The following is a 16,143-nucleotide window of genomic DNA, read 5'->3' as shown; positions in this document are numbered from 1 at the left end:
TTCACCTGGGGCGAGAGAGCCAATGAAAAGGAGAGCTAGAGAGACAAACACTGACTCCTAAGGAGGTAGAGGTGCTGGCAGTGGTCAGGAGTCCAGGCAGAAAGGAGAGGCCACACATGGCCAAGGTCAGAACCATGGCCGGCCCTCAGCATGAAGATAGAGGCTGGGGGCCTCTGTCGTGGCTCCCTGAGCTCTGACCACAAGGAAGCACTTTTGCAATATAGGAAAAGAAGAAACCAGATTGATAAAGGAAGTGCTGGTTACTCTGGGTGCTGGTGAGTTTGGGGAAGGCTCTCACCCTCCCTTGCTCCTCTGAAGGGGCCTGATCCACGCTCCCAGGTGCCTCTTGACTCCCCAAGGAGGCGCCCCCTAGGGCCTCCCCTGGCCTTGACAGAGCTGCTTGTCTTCTCCTCCCCTGGGAAGAGAGTGAGGCAATGGGTCTGCCCCTGCTGCTGTCTCTGCTGCTGTTGCCGACATGTCTGCAGGCTGGTGAGTGTCCGGGACACCCTGGCTCTGCCCTGAGGCCCAGCAAGTCCCCGGGAAGGGCTGAGGCTGGGCAGCTGGAGAATGGGTCTGCCGGGGTAGCTGGCCAGGCCTCCCAGCCCCAGCAAGTGATGGGCTCGTCCCATAGTGCTAGTCAGCCCCAACCCTTCACCCTCCTCCCTACCCCAAGTCTGGCGAGGGCGACACCCAGGCCAGAGAGCCGGTCCTACCATCTGTCACACTACTGCCCGTGGTGAGGGTGTCAGAAGGTCTGGGGTTATCTTCTTCATCTCTCCCAGTGGCTTCAAAGTCTCTCCTCTCCCCCGTCCTGCAGGTAGCTCAGAAGAATGTGATTTAAATCCTGACTATGGGATCGAGCAACCAATTCACCTCTCAGCCCCCATGGGTGGCTCCGTCCATATCAATTTCTCCTTCTATTACTGCTGGGAGTTAGCCAACGATCCCAGAGTGAGTATAGCCTTGAGATGGAAACACTTCCATGGGGAGACCATCTACAACAGTACTCAGCCTTTCATCCATGAGAAGTACAAGAACCGCATCTTCCTGAACTTGCCAAAGGGTCAGAAGTTTGGCTCCCTGCAGATATCGAACCTGCAGAAGGAGGATGCGCATATATACTTTTGCCGGGTCCAAGTGGAAACACTAAGAGACGGCACAAAGGTGTGGCAGTCCCTCCAGGGGACCAGACTCACCGTCACCCCCGGTGAGTCCAGCTGCCATGGCAGCCACCACGCCCACCCTGCTGAGGCTCTTAAAGACCACGGTGCCCTCGTCCTCCAGGCCTGGCCCAGGCCTCAATCTTCCTGCTCGCCCCTTCTCTCAGACTCCTCTCCCCATGCTCACCCCCTCCCTAGGCCTCTGCCAACTTTACTCTTTCTCCTCCATCTCCCCAGGCCTGGGTTGCTCTCCTTGACCATCCCCCTCACTGCCCCCTCCGGATCCAGGCCCCCCCCAGGCTCCGGCCTCAGCACCTCCTGGGCTTCCCAGTTATCCTCCCTTCTTGCCCCAAGCTGGGGCTCCAGCCCTGCCTCCCTACCCTCCCCCCATGCCGTCCAGGTGGACTTGACTTCTTCAGGATGTGGGCTGCCTTCCCCTTGTCATGTGTCCGTGTGTGCAGCCCCAGCTAGCCCCGAGTCTTGCGTCTCCCCACAGCCATGGGCTCAGCCCAGCACACACAGCAGGTACCCAATGATGACCGAGAGCCCCGGGCCCCTGGCAACACCCCATTACCTGTTTTCCCAAAACCCCCACTTCCTCTCCTGCTCTGCTCCTCGGAACCCCGCCCACAATGCTCCCCGCCCCAGCCCCAGCCCTCCTCTCCTTTCCCATCTCCCTCTTCCCCGCCTCTGTCCTCTTTACCCTCCTTGCTCCCCCCATCCCTAGTCCCCACCTCTGCCTGTACTGTCCCCACTGTCCACTCCGATCTCACTGCTCCGTGCTGGCCTTTGAGAGGCACGTCTGCAGCAGAAATACGGCAGCTCCCGCTTACTGTGCACTGTGTAGGGTTGAACAACTTGGTATGCATCGCCCTAGTTAACCTTCCCCACGACCCCACAGTAACAGTAAGTACTGCTGTCGTCTTCCTGTTAGAGATATATCGGGACCCTGAGGCTCCAAGATCCTAAACACTGACCTGCCCAAAGCCACAGTCTGGTGCAGGCAGGACTTGAACTCAGTTTAAGCCCAGAGCCTCCACTCTTAACCAGTAGTTGCTCAGCCTCACCAGCTGACCTGATCATATCGTTGTCTTGACCTATTGTTCACCCAATAATGGGATGTGTTACATTAATAGATCTTCCCATGTTACTCAGCAGGCCGTGGGAACTTGAACCTAGCTTTGTCCCCAGAGCAGTGTGGGGAGAGCGTCTCTCTGAGGAGCAGGGACTGGAGGGTGTATTGTCTGTAGACAATTCCTTAAAAACTAAAAATCGTAGGTTTCCTTTTTACAATCACTTGCGCTGCCAATTCTGAGCAATGCATCACTGTTCCTGGTGGGAAGGACACTCTCTGTGTCCCCACCCTTGGTAACCACTGCCCCGTAGGACCACCATGCTGGTTTTAGAGCAAGTAGACAGTGGCTCACAACCTGAATTAGGCAAGACAGCCTTGGATTTATATTTCGGGCACCTCTTCCATCTTCCCTTAAATGGCCTTTTTGGGGAGATTTTGGCTCTCCTCAGACCCCTCTTCCTCCTTCCCTAATCTTCCTGACTTTTCTCATTTCTCAGTTTCAGTCACGTTTGCTATGAGTTTCATCAGTAAGTTAATTTTTTCAATTAATGCAATTAATTGGATATTCATGCTCATATATTTTTTTTAAATACAGGAAAGTAATAAAAAGAAATGTTTTTACGCAAGATAAGTACCACCATGCAAAAACATCACCCCAAAGGAATGTTTGCAGCTAATAGAACTGATAAGTTTGTGGTTGGCTTAATAATGTTTTTTACATACAGATGTTTCCTCACTATATTCTCCTTTGTAAATTCCTCTTTTATTTCTTAGCCCAAAATCCTGTATTGCACTAGGAGCTGAAAATATTTTAATTTCTCCTGATTTTTGTCTGCTTTCTTTTGACAGTAAAACTCATTAATGTAGTGAGGACTTCTTTTGGTATATGGTTTGAGGTAAAGAACTAATTTGATCTTTATACCAAGAAACAAATCAATCATCCCAACTGCATTTATGGAATCCTTTTTCTCTTCTTCATTGACTCTTAGGCCTGGCCTTCTTGTAGGATAGCACCCACTTCTGGTCTGTCAACTCCTTTTCCCTGTTCTGTCTTTTATCTTGCCGCTACCACACTGTTCTAGGGTTTGTAACTTGTCATGTTTCAGTGGCTGATAAGACTATGTCCATCAGAACCACGTTACTTCCTCAAAAACCTTACTGTTCTTTTGGCGTATTATTTCACATAAATGTTAGAATAAGTTTGCCAAGTTCTGAAGAAAATACCAACAGGTATTTTTAAAATCAGAATTGCATTAATCCTATAAGGCAATTGACAGAAACAGAAATCAGTGTAAGTCCAATCTTCCCACCCAGGAATGGCCCCTATTTTATATATACCTCAGTAACCTTGGGGGAGTGTTCTTCTAAAGACCATGTAAATATCTCATGAGATGCTTTCCTCTAAATCTTTTATTTTTATACTAATATGCAACATTATTTTTTGAATGTTCGCTTTCTATTTTCTCTAGAAAATATTGCATAAATACTGGCCAAATGGTGGGTTATATGCACATTTACCTCCTTTCTCTACCAAATCCTACTAAAATGACAGCAAAGGGAATTTTTTAAGACAAAATCTACAAGGACAAAAAATATGTGAGTCCTATGGTCAGAAACAATATTTGGGAAGCTGGAAATACATAGATTAATGTACCTGGCCTAGGAGACCAGGGGAGCTTAGCCCTAAACTGGCAGTGGGGAGACTCAGAAGAAAGGCGATTTTTAAACTGCAAAAGGGCGACCGCAGACCCCCTGACAGTGGGAGTGAAAGGGGATCAGAAAGCTGGAGGACTAGGTGAGAATCTATTTAAGAAGCAGGGAAACCTCTTTGCCCCCTCCCCACCCAGCAGAGACTGGAGATTTGCTTTCCAGAAAGGATGGACCAGAGGGATTCTCAGGACAGTACCCCAGGCATACTGGGGGCAAGGGTTCAGTCCTTAAAACTGGAGATTTGGTGAACTGATGAGACCCTAAATGTCTTGCCCACCCCCCCCTTAGATGCCTCTCAGGACTCCAGCAACCCAGCTGGTATCCTCCACCCCACCAAGGGCAAGAAATCAGGAGATTCTTCTCTGGAAAATCTATCTGATGGGCCCAAAAGGATCTAGAAATCCTAATAGATCCTACAGCCCACTAGCTGACAAGCACTTTCTCCCAGACCACACACACAGCTTCCAATCAGCATGGCTTTCTGCACACTGGCCGCCAAGGGGCCAAGGACATGGGGTCTCGGCCTCACACGGAATCCTCCAGCCCTGATGATTGACCCCTCACTTCTGCTGTGCCTGGGATGCCTGAGGCTAGACACACCATTTTAAAACTATGATTACATTGAATACTTAAGCAATCTTTCCCCCATGAAACACACAGCAAAACAAATGGGGAGGTGGGGAGCGAAGGGAAGTACCTGGAAGACACCAAAACAATGGAAGGAGAATAAAATTCAGATAACTACCATCTTCAGAAAGTTAAGACTGCAAGCATGGAGCAACAGAAGGAGCTTTCCAAACAAACAAGGAGCTCTTGGGAATTTAAGCTATAATGGCAAAAATGGAAAACCTGGTAAAAGGATTGAGAGATCAACTTGACGGAAATGTCTCAGAAAGCCGACAAAGAGTCACGGATCTGGAAACTGTAGCGGGTTGGATAGCAGCCCCCACAAAGACGTGTCCACATCCCAGCCCCCAGAACCTGGGACTGTTACCTTACATGGTAACAGATGTGAGTCAGTTAGGACTTCTGAGGTGAGGAGGTTATCTGAGATTCTCTGGGAGGGCCCTAAATGCAAACACAAGCCTCCTTCTAAGAGGAAGGCAGAGGGAGACTTGTCACGGAAGAGAGGGCAGTATGGCCACAGAGAAGAGACTCAGTGGTGCAGCCTCCAGAAGCTGGAGGAAGCATGGTACAGAGTCTCGCCCAGAGCCTCCCAAGGGTGTGAGGCCCTAGTAACACCTTGCTCTCCAACCTCTGGCCTCTAGGACTGTGAGAGACTAAACTTCTGTTGTTTAAAGTCACCCAGTTTGTGGTCATTTCTTACAGCAGCCATAGGAAAGTAATATAGAGAAAAAATGAGGATTGGTTCAAGAGCTCCAGCCTCTGAATAATGGGAGTTCCAGAAACAGAGAAGAGAGAAGGCCGTGGGACGAAAACATTGACCAAATAACTCTAGAAATTTTCCAGAACAAAGAAGCCCAGAGAAATGGGTAAAAATAAAAAGACCTACCTTGGGACACAGCAACATGAAATTTCAAAACGTCAGGGACAAAAAGATGATCCAAAAAATTTCCAAGGAGGAAAAAACAGGCAACAGGAAACTTGGGAATCACAATGGCTTTGGCGGTCTCCATAGTAACAGAGGAAGCTGGAAGACAATGGTTGAATGCCTTGAAATTCTAAGAGAAAATTCATTCATTCATTCATTCATTCATTCAACAAATATTGATTGAATACCTACTATGTGTCAGGGGCTAATACGGACACTGGGGAAACAGCAGGAAAGAAAGAAAAAAAGCAAAACATGCTCGCAACAATGCCACTTGCACATAAATGTGGAAAGAAGATGGGAGAGAAAGCCAACAAATTACTTCTGTGTGTTGAATGGTGGTGAAAAGAGAAAAGGAGGGAAATGGAGCAGGATCTGGGGGATAAAGGTTGCTAGGGGTGTTACTCTATTCAGCTGGAACAGAAAGGCCCCAGAGATATTAGTCAGAGCCAGGAGGAAGCAGCCACTGCAACAGGGGGACTGAGGAGAGTTTTGAGTAGAGCACAGGACAGGGAAACCAGTCAGGGCTGGGAGACACCTGCAACCATCCCCATGACTGAGGAGCAGGGTAGAAAGAAGGTACTGGGACCAGAGAGGAGCTGTAGCCTCTGAGGAGATAGAGTCAACATGTCTGGGATGGTTAGTTTTACGTGTCAACTTGAATGGGCTAAGGGATGCCCACAGAGATGGTAAGACATTCTTTCTGGATATGTCTGTGACGCTATTTCCAGAAGAGTTTAGCAGTGGTTGGGCATCATCCAAATCCTTGAGGGCCTGAAAAGAACAAAAAAATAGAGGATGGGCAGGGACCTCTGCTTCTCCTGCCCTCAGACTTTGGAGCTTCTGGTTCTTGGGACTTTAGGATCACACTGGGACTTACATAAATGGTCCCCTTGGTTCTCAGACCTATAGGTCTGACCTGGAATTAAAACCCCAACTTTTCTGGGCCTCCTGTTTGCAGACAGCAAACTACAACTTCTCAGCTATCATAGTCACATCAACCAATTCCTCAAAATTCTACATCTCTTTCTATACCCCATTGGTTCTATGTCTCTGAGAACCAGATTAATACAAGACCCAGTGGAGAGGGGCCAAGGGCTATGCCATGACCTACCCTCCTCTCTCCCTCTCTCTCTCTTTTTTTAAAGATTTTATTTATTTATTTGAGAGAGTGAGATTGAGAGCATGAGTGGGGGTTGGGGGGTGGTGTGGGGAGGGGCAGAGGGAGAGGGAGAAACAGACTGCCCACTGAGCAGGGAGCCCGATGTGAGGCTCGATCTCAGGACCCCAGGGTCATGACCTGAGCCAAAGGCAGACGTTTAACCGACTGAGCCACCAGGCGCCCCTCTCCCTCTGTCTCCTGATGGTGACTCCTACTGGCCACTGAATAGGAACCAGTGTGTGAGAGAGCCCATGGATGGAGTCCACTAAAACCAGCCTCGAAAGGCACAAAGCAGGTGGAGAAGAGTTGGGGAGTGGATCTAAGAGAAGCCAGCAGAGAAAACCAGCCTAGGCACAGATCTGTAGGAAGTGAGGGAGAGGTCTGGAGAAGAATGTTCTAGTCAAGAGGGATCAGCAAGGGCAGAGGCCATGAGGTGGGACAAGTACAGCTGAAGCAGATGAAGAAGCCGATGGTGGCAGGAGGTGAGATCAGAACAGGCAGTGGGGGCAGGTCCTGTGTGGCTCTGAAAGCCAGGGAAAGAACTTTCACTCAGCGCAATGAGTCTAGTGAGCGTTTCCTGCTGTGCTCTGATGTGTATTGTGCAAGTGTCCCTCCAGATGTTGTATGGAGAATCAGACTGTAAAGATGAGCAAGGTCACCAGCAGGGACACCAGTGAGAGGTGATATGTATTGAATAGGATGACAACAAGGGCAGGGGAGATGCTGCTTATATTTTGAACACTGAGCAGACAGGATTTGCAGATGATGGGATGTGGGGGTAAGAAAGAGAAGAAGCAAGGGTGACTCTAAGGCTTTTGGCCTGAGCATCTTGAAGGATGGTGTTGCTATTTACAGAGAGGGGGACATGGGGGAGGAACAGGCTTGGGAGGAAATCAAGAGTTCTGTTCTGGACATCTGAAATTTGAGACATTATAAGACAAACAAATGGAGGTGGGAGTAGGCAGTGAGATACAGGAGTCGGAAGAGTGGGGAGAGAGGTGGCTGGATATGTAAATTTGGGCAGGATTGGCATGTTGCTGATAATTAATGCCATGGGATTAATAAATTATCCCAGATAAATTATCTGGGAAGTGAGTGTAGATAGAGAGGGGGTCCTAAACTGAACTAAGGAGGTCCCATGACTGTTACAGGTTAGGAAAAGGAGGAATCAACAAGAAGATAGAAGGAGCTGCTAGGGACGAAGGAAAAGAACAAAGAGAATGGTGTTCCAGAAGCCAAGTGAAGAACCCATGTCGTGAAAAGAACATCAAATGCTGGACTGTTGAGTAAAATGGAGAAAATGGGGGTGTGAGAGATCTAAATCCTCGATTTCAATGGTAGGAAGTAATTAAACACGACTTGAGACAAGTCAAGCAATAGCTATATATTGATGTGATTTAGAAATACAAGGTTAATGTCAGAAGAAATAGCGAAAGGTGGGCTTATGCAGGGGCTACTGTTTTTATAAACTGTATGGAATTTGTGGACTCTTTAAATTATGTGCCTGTTGGGGCGCCTGGGTGGTACAGTTGGTTAAGCAACTGACTCTTGGTTTTGGCTCAGGCCCTGATCTCAGGATCCTGAGATTGAGCCCATGTCCTGCTCCACACTCAGCGGGGAGTCGGCTTGGGATTCTCTTTCTCCCTCTTCCTCTGCCCCCCCCCCCACCCCGTACTCTCTCTCTCAAATAAATAAATCTTTTTTAAAAAATAAATAATGTGCCTATACAAGTTTGATAAATGTTAAATTTTGAAAATAATAAAGGTGCTGGTAATACTTGCACATCATGAAAAAAAAAGGTCAAACAATACATAGGGAGTCAAATGAAGACTATATTTTTTTTCTCCGCACTTTATCTCCCCAGCCACTACTTCTTTCTGCAAAATGTTCTCTCTTACAGATAATAGATACAGATACAGATACATAACACAAATAGAATCAAACCATGTACTATTCTGCTCTACAACTTGTTTACATTTCCCCGTACCACAAAGTATCTTTCCATTTCAGTACATATACAGCTCTGCCTTTTTAAAAAAAAAAGGCTGCAGGGTGTCCCGCCGCAGCAATGTATCACAATCTACTTACTCAGTCTTCTGGGTTTTGGGGTTTTTTTTTTTAAGATTTTATTTATTTATCTGACAGAGAGAGAGAGAGATCACAAGTAGGCAGACAGGCAGGCAGAGGGAGAGGGAGAAGCAGGCTCCCTGCTGAGCAGGGAGCCCAATGCGGGGCTCGATCCCAGGACCCTGGGATCATGACCTGAGCCAAAGACAGATGCTTAACCATCTGAGCCACCCAGGCGCCCCTCAGTCTTCTAAGTTGCTACCACATCACAAACAAAGCTGCAAAGAACAGCCCTAAACACAGGCCTTTGAACATTTGTTCAGCACTTCCACAGGATAAATTTCTAGCACTGAAATCATTGGGTCAAAGGGCATGCCTGGGTATGTTACATTTTGCAAATGCATTCCCAAAGGTTGTGCCAACCTACGCTCCCAATGTGCCAGTCCTGGGTATTTTCCTCCACTCAGATCTGTAAGAAACATAGGCCTTTATCATTTTAACCTGCACTTAAAAAAAAAATTATGAATGGAAAGTAGCGTCAGGGTTACATTAATTTTATGAAATGAATTAGAATTGCATCGTTTTCCGTATCTCTCTGTGTTCTAGAATCTATTTGGGAATTATTTGTTCCTTAAATTTTCATAAGAATTTACCCATAAAACCTCCTGAGCTTGGAATCCTAATTATGATAGGTAGTTCTTTAATAGAGTTCTCACTATTTTTTTCAAGTTTATTTTTTTTTAGTAAAATCTACCCCGGATGTGGGGCTCAAACTCATGACCCCCAAACCAAGAGTCTCATGTCTTTTGATTGAGCCAGTCAGGCATCCCTAAAGTTTTTACTTCTTTGTTTACCTATCACTGAAAGTGTACTACTTAACTCTATTTTCAAAAATTATTTCAGAAAATCATCTAATTCAGTTTTTAAAATTTATCAACCTATAATTGAGCATATACTCACAAATGATTTCAGCAGACTCTTGTTAGGTTTGCAAGAGTCTTGTCTATTTTCGTTTGTTTCTTGTTTTTTTGTTTGGTTTTCCCCTAAATAACCACTTCCTGCATTTATTTCTGTTGTCCTGATTCCTAATAAATTTATTCCTACATAGGTTTCATTACTTTTTTCCTCTAGGTTTTCATAGGGCTGCCTTCTTTCAGGTTTTGATACTTTTTCTAAGGAATCGACTATTCTGTTCATTTTTCAAATTTCTTCTTGTTTTAAATAATAAAAGCACTTAATACTATGAATTTGGCTTAGAGTGTGGCTTTAGTCACATTCTAGGAGGTTTTTTTTTTTTTAATATGTATTCCTCTGGTTTTTATTTTTCTAAATAGCATGTTATATACATTTGTTTAAGACTTTAAAATTTTTATCTCAATTAAAAGATGGTTTTATTATTCCTTTCTTATGAGGGTTGACAGAAAATTTGGTCCATACTAATCTGAAGATTTTATTGGAGTTGAATTTTTTCCTGTGGCTTAGCATTCTGTCAGTTTTTAAACAGTGCATTAAACATCTACAAAGGTACAATCTTTTTGTAGGAAGTAAAGTTCAATATATATTAATTTAATCTTAAAAACATATTTCTAATATATACTAGGTGCTTTACAGATGTTTTGCCACTTATTAAAACAATCCAGAATGGACAAATACTGTTTGGTTCCACTTACCAGAAGTCCCTAGAGCAGTCAAATTCATAGAGAACAGAACAGTGGGTGTCTGGGGCTGGGGAAGGGGGTGCGTAGTGAGTGTTTAATGAGGACAGAGTTTCGGTTTGAGAAAATGAAAAAGTTCTGGAGAAGGATAGTGGTGATGGTTGCACAACACTGTGAATGTACTTAATGCCACTGAATTATATACTTAAATATGGTTAGAACAGTAAATTTTATGTTACCTGTATTTTACCACAATGAAAAACTGTTTTTTCTTCCTGTGATTTAGTGATCCCTATTTGTCGGCCATGAAATGAAGTTCTGAGGTCACAACACTGATGGGAGGTAGAGCAGCATTTAAGCTGGGTGATGTGGATTCATTACCCCCTCCCTGTGTGAGAGCTTCAGAGAGTTGCTCCCCACCCTCAATATTCCCCAAACTAGGGAACAAGGTGACAAGTTTCATCCAGAAACCTCCAGTCCTCCAGGGGAGAATCTGCTAAATTCTCATGTCTTCTCAGCTGCCAAGAGGACCACCGAGGGCCCCACCACCACTGCCCCCACCACCACTGGCCTCAGTGTCTTGGAAGACCCTAGGAGCTCAGCGTCCTCACCCCTGAGTGGGGGAGCTGCAGTTGGGGTGGCACTGGCTGGTGCTGTGCTCATAATTGCAATTTTGGGACTGATACTCTACCTCAGGTGGAAGAGAAGAAAAGGTAAGTGGTTCTGGGCCACGCCCCCCACCAGGCTTCCCAACTGAGTGTTTCTCAGAACCACCAGCATCAGAATGATCCCAGGTACTGGTTAAAAAATGCAGATCCCTGCTGGGCTTGAAGTCTGGGCTTGGGAATCTGCATTTTTAAAGGTCTCATCAAGTGGTGTCTGTGTGTGATCAAGTTTGAGAACCACTGCTCCAGACCAATCCCTCTCCACAAATTTGATCATTTTCTAGTTTTTGTCTTTTGACTTAATCATTTCTCATCAATCCTCACGTTTTAGTTCATGGGGACTGGAGGGTCAGCCCTGGGAAGAATAAGGCAAGAAAGGAAGGGACAGGAAGTTGGCTCAGCTCAGTAAGCTTTGGTTGAGGGCCTATTTTCCAGGGTCTGGCTTGTCATTGGAGATTGCAAATGTAAATAAAGCATAGGTCCTGCTTTCAAGGAACTCAGTGGTGGAGGGAGGGGAGACGGAGTGACTGCCTCATTTGGAAAGAGCTGTGGTAGGTTGGAAGAAAGGAGGGGAATCAGGGAGGACTTCCCATAGGAAGTTACCCTGCAAAAATTTTCAAAGAATATAAGAGAATTAGCCAGGCAAATGGTGAGGGTGGTGAGTAGGTGACTGTCCACGCAGGTGCAGGAAATCAGTGCAGGAACTCTAAGTAGCTCAGTGCTGTTGGGGAGGCTGGAGATGGGAGAAGAGAAGTTTGTAAATGACACGCAAGAGCCTCTGATCCCAGAGGCAACCTCAGCTCTGCCTTACAGATACATCAGTCTTTGGGAGGGGCCAGAAGTGGGCTATGAGGGGCCAATCTAATGCGCTGGTGGTGGATGGAGGGAGAGAGCCTGATCCTGGAACAGTTTAAGAGGGAAAACCAGGATGACTTGGTGATTGGACTGGTGTAGAGGTGAGGGAGTAGAAGAACTTGGGTGAATGAATCCATGGTGAACCACCAAGTAAATTAGAGAACACAGAAGGTCAAAGACCATGTTTGGGGGAGAACGATGGTTCTCTAGTTTGGGATATGTTAGAGATGCCTGTGTGGCATCTGAGTAGAGATGTTCATCAGAAATGTAGACGTATGCACTTATAGCTCAAGAGGACAGGGCTAGAGGCATTCATTATTTAGACCCCAACACGCTCCAATATTGATTTGAAATTCCTCTGAAGAAAATTTTCAATGAGAGGAGATTAGCCCCATCAGACATTAAAGCACAGAGGTGAAGAGCACAGAGTCTGGACTGCCTGCAGTCAAATCCTGGCTGAGTAAACTCTGGTGCAATGATACTATTACTCTGTGCCTCAACTCACTCATCAGTAAAATGAGAAGAGTAATAATACTTACCCTGGGGGTGGTCATGACAATTAAATGTAACGCATTGAGAATAGATCCTGGCACGGAATAAGGACCACATGAGCATTAGCACCTGCAAGTATTAAGCTGTAATAATTAAAATGATTCAATGCTGTCATACTGAAACACAGATGAACCAGTATATGAAAAGAGAAAAGCCCGAATATAGGCAGGATGAAACAGATCAAAATACATTCAGGAATTTAGTAGGTTAATAAGTAGCATTTCTAATCAATGGGGAAAGAGGAGTCATTCAATACATGGTGCTGGAACAATTGAGCAGCCATCTGAGAAAATAATGTGATCTCATAATTGCACCAAAATAAATTCCACAGAGATCAATCAAAGAGTTAAATGAGGGGGAAAATAACCCTAGTACTAGAGGAAAGCTTGTGAGACCATCTCATATCCATGGAGTGGAGATGGCCTCCCTAAGTATGACATAAAACCTAAAGCCATGAATAAAAATATTGATAAACTCAACGATATACAAATTGTTTTTAATTCTGCAGAGGAAAAATCACAGCGGTTGTCTCCAGAGTGAGGATGAGGGTCAGAGATGAAGAGCCGTGATAGTCACTGAGGGAATGGAAGATGGTATTTCAGGATTCCACCCAGATGAGAAGCCAGAGCTCTGTAACAGCTTCGCTGCCCATGATCGTGTTTCCCCTCACAGTATTCAACCATGCAGGTTTAGAAACTTCTAGAACTTGTTGGTTAGAAGTTATGTTTCCCTGCTGGCACCAGAGACCAAAATAACAGGGTTTACGTAAGACAGAGTTTCTTGTTTCCCCTCGTATAAAAGGATGAGGAGGCAGATGGCAGAGGCCACTGTCCTCAGGCACTCAGGCTTCCATCTTCCAGCTCACTGTCCTGGCTACTGGCTTCTACCCTGAAGGTTGCCTCATGATCCAAGATGGCTGCTCAGACTCCAGCCATTATTTCTGAATCCAGGCAGGAAACAGGAGGAAGGAAGAAAGGACAAAAAGACCACAACTTCCCCTTGAATCGTATTGGTGAGGATGTAGTCATATGTCCCACATCTATCAGGAGGGGAGCACACTGCCGCCCCAAATAAAATCAAGGTTCTGTAACTGAGTAAGAAGAAATGAATGGATATTGGGTAAGCAAATAGCACCCCCACCATAGGCCACAGCCAGAATTAAAGATGTGTCAGCTAAGTGTGGCATAAGGACAGGGGAACAGGAGAGTTCAAGGAGCTCGTGAGAGGGGAGTGGAGAGTAGAGGATCAGCGGGGAGCTTGGACAGCCCGAAAGAAAGTGGATTATTAAGGCACGAGAGTTCATGGGGTCAACGCACAGGTATAGCAAGCAGGATGATGGTAAGAGAAAGCTGGAAGGAAAGAAAGTTGTAGCATAAAAATGATGCTGGCTTAATAATATTTCAGAGTTCTCAGTCCCAGAGATTAAAAAAAAAAAGAAAAAAAAGTCCAGGGTATGGTGAAGTAGAGGGCCCTGCCGTTTGGGGGACATAGGAGTCCCGTGTGTTCAGAGGGTTGTCTCCGTGCATGACAGGACCTCCCAGGATGGTGTTAGGTGGTGGAGGGGATGGCTGTGAAGCAGGGGCCAATCCTTGGGAGATGCCGCAGAGAAACTCAGGAGGACGAGGAGGGAAGAGGGTGGAGGGGAACGGGCTGCAGCTCAGACCCAGGTCCCCGCCATGAGGTTCACAAGGCAGGAGAGAAACCACCACCACTTAGGAAAGCACAAAAAGCCAGTGTTTCAGGGCAGGAGGAAGCAATGAGTCTGAGACAAGGGTGGAAGGAGAGGAATGGGTGGGCAGGGCCTCAGCAGTGGAAGGAGCAAGGTTGAGGGATGCTTAGGGAATTCAAGGAAGGGGGAAGGAAACAAAGGGAAAAGTTGAGAGAGTGGGAGGGAGGAAGGGAGGGAGGGAGAGAGAAGGTGCAGGTAAGAGCAGCTCTCCTGATTTGGTGTTGAGGACAACCACAGGACAGGGCTGGGCAGCCTCAGGAGTCCCAGGTGTGTTCAGCAGAGCTGCTCCACTGCCCTGGTCTCTCTGGGGGCTGGTCCCAGAGCACACAGAGCAGGAAGGCAGGGAGGAGAGGTGCCCTCTATGGATGGCACCCTGACATATGCTGTTCCCCTACAGGCCTGCAGACTAAAGCCAGAACTGTAGCTAGGTGAGTGCTTGTCCTGCTTGGGAAACAGGAAGTTCCTTATGGGAAGAGCACAGGGCACCTATCACTCCGCTCTCCTGGTCCTTTCCCAGTGGGTGTCTCTTTTCTCAGAGCCACTTCCCTCCTCAGCTCCTAGCCTCGCCTCCCTCCCTCCCGCTGGAGCCCTCTTCCTCTCCACCCTCCCACCTCTCCTTCCCTCCAGCCCATCTTTCCAACTTCTTTCTTTCTCTCCAGCCCCTTCCCTCCCCTCTCTCCCTTCCAGCCTGGGCACCCTCCAGAAGACCTGAGATGGGTGGAGCTGGTGTTCATTCTCCAGTTTGTACCGACACCGCAGGGCAGACAAGACTTCACCCTTCCCAAGGAAGAGCCTTGGGAAAGGCTGCTTCTCCAGGACAATCCGCCTTCAATGGGCCCTTGGGACCTCTACTGGCTACACTGCACACTGCCTCTCGATCTTCCAGGAGGCCTCCAGAGAGCCTCAAATGAGAGCTCACCTCAGAGTGTCAGGGGGTCGCAGAGCCCCCACACAGAGAACCAGCCCCACACAGGTTTGAACTCTCTTCTGCTCAGCCTCTAACCCACTTTCCGCCCTTTCCTTCCTATACAGGGGATCCTTCCAAAACACTGAGGAGAAATATGAGAACATTGGGCTTAAAAGTAAGTTCTTATGGCCATCACTCCCCCACTCTCCACCTCGGCCAATCCTTCCCCACACACATGCCCCACCCATCCCTCCTGCCTGACCCTGGTCCTGATGCAGCAGATGACCTCACTGCTGGAGGGCCCTGCCCATTTCTCTACCCTGGCCGGCATGCCACCTGACCCCAGCACACCTTGATTTTTTTCTAGGACAACAAACAGAGCCCCAGCTGGAGCCCCAGCTGGAGCCCCAGGTGAGCATCTCGGAGTAGGGCCTGAAGGAATTAAAGAGAAGTTTGGAGAAGGGGGGGTGGAGAGAATAGAGGGACTGCTCGCAGCATCGGTGGAGCCCTCAGGTGCCGGATAACTGCTCTCAGGTGGGGACAGCTCCCCTTGCACTGTCTCACCCCCTTCTCCTTCCTTCTCGCCAGAATGAAGCCCAGAACAACAGCGGCATCCTCTATGCCTCCCTCACTCTCTCCAGCTCCTCATCACTGGCAGCATCTCCCTGCATCCCTCCTAAGGAGAGCCCCCAGGAGGAGACCCTATATTCTCTCATAAAGGCCTGATGAGTGGGACTGAAGGACGACCTCCTTAGACTAAGCTGCCCAGCGGGTCACAGCTTCTGATAATAACCCCGGCCAGACACAGAAGGCTCAGAAGTCAGCAGGTGTGGAAGGCCACCAAGGACCGCAGAAAAACAGAGCCATCTGCTCCAACTCCCTCTCCGCCTTCCCAGCCCTTGCCCACAAGAATAAAAATACCTAGAATCTGCCCCAAGGCTCTAAGTAGAAAACTGATGGCAGCTTCCACTTCTGTCTTTTCCTTCTCGCCAAAAACGAACTATAATAAAGAGCTCACACCTGAGATCCCTCCCCTAGTCCTGGAGTTCGGTGA

General features: G+C 47.3%; 1 protein-coding gene across 2 annotated transcripts; it reads left to right on the top strand.

Annotated features, from left to right (window-relative positions):
• Window positions 1–228: 228 nt before the first annotated feature.
• PILRA (paired immunoglobin like type 2 receptor alpha) lies at window positions 229–16,041 on the top strand. Of its 2 annotated transcripts, XM_021680090.1 has the most exons (7): window positions 229–489; window positions 818–1,207; window positions 10,900–11,094; window positions 14,580–14,610; window positions 15,215–15,264; window positions 15,457–15,500; window positions 15,678–16,041. In XM_021680090.1, exons 1-7 carry the CDS (start codon window positions 435–437, stop codon window positions 15,813–15,815), a joined length of 903 nt encoding a protein of 300 aa, XP_021535765.1. In that variant the 5' UTR covers window positions 229–434; the 3' UTR covers window positions 15,816–16,041. The 2 variants fall into 2 exon arrangements, with proteins under 2 accessions (XP_021535765.1, XP_021535767.1); XM_021680092.1 differs by lacking the exon at window positions 14,580–14,610.
• The last annotated feature ends 102 nt before the right edge of the window (window positions 16,042–16,143 follow it).

The sequence above is a fragment of the Neomonachus schauinslandi genome, chromosome 5 (assembly GCF_002201575.2).
Source record: "Neomonachus schauinslandi chromosome 5, ASM220157v2, whole genome shotgun sequence".
NCBI classification, from domain to species: Eukaryota; Metazoa; Chordata; class Mammalia; order Carnivora; family Phocidae; genus Neomonachus; species Neomonachus schauinslandi.
The sequence above is the reverse complement of the archived record's forward strand: the minus strand, read 5'-3'. Positions and strand labels throughout refer to the sequence as shown.

What these genes read in the sequence shown, in the direction of transcription:
- PILRA (XM_021680090.1), top strand. Translation starts at nt 435, where the DNA reads ATGGGTCTGCCCCTGCTGCTGTCTCTGCTGCTGTTGCCGACATGTCTG. An exon ending in CAGACTCACCGTCACCCCCG is followed by an intron (nt 1,208 to 10,899) that starts GTGAGTCCAGCT and finishes ATGTCTTCTCAG; the next exon opens with CTGCCAAGAGGACCACCGAG. An exon ending in AGCCCCAGCTGGAGCCCCAG is followed by an intron (nt 15,501 to 15,677) that starts GTGAGCATCTCG and finishes CCTTCTCGCCAG; the next exon opens with AATGAAGCCCAGAACAACAG.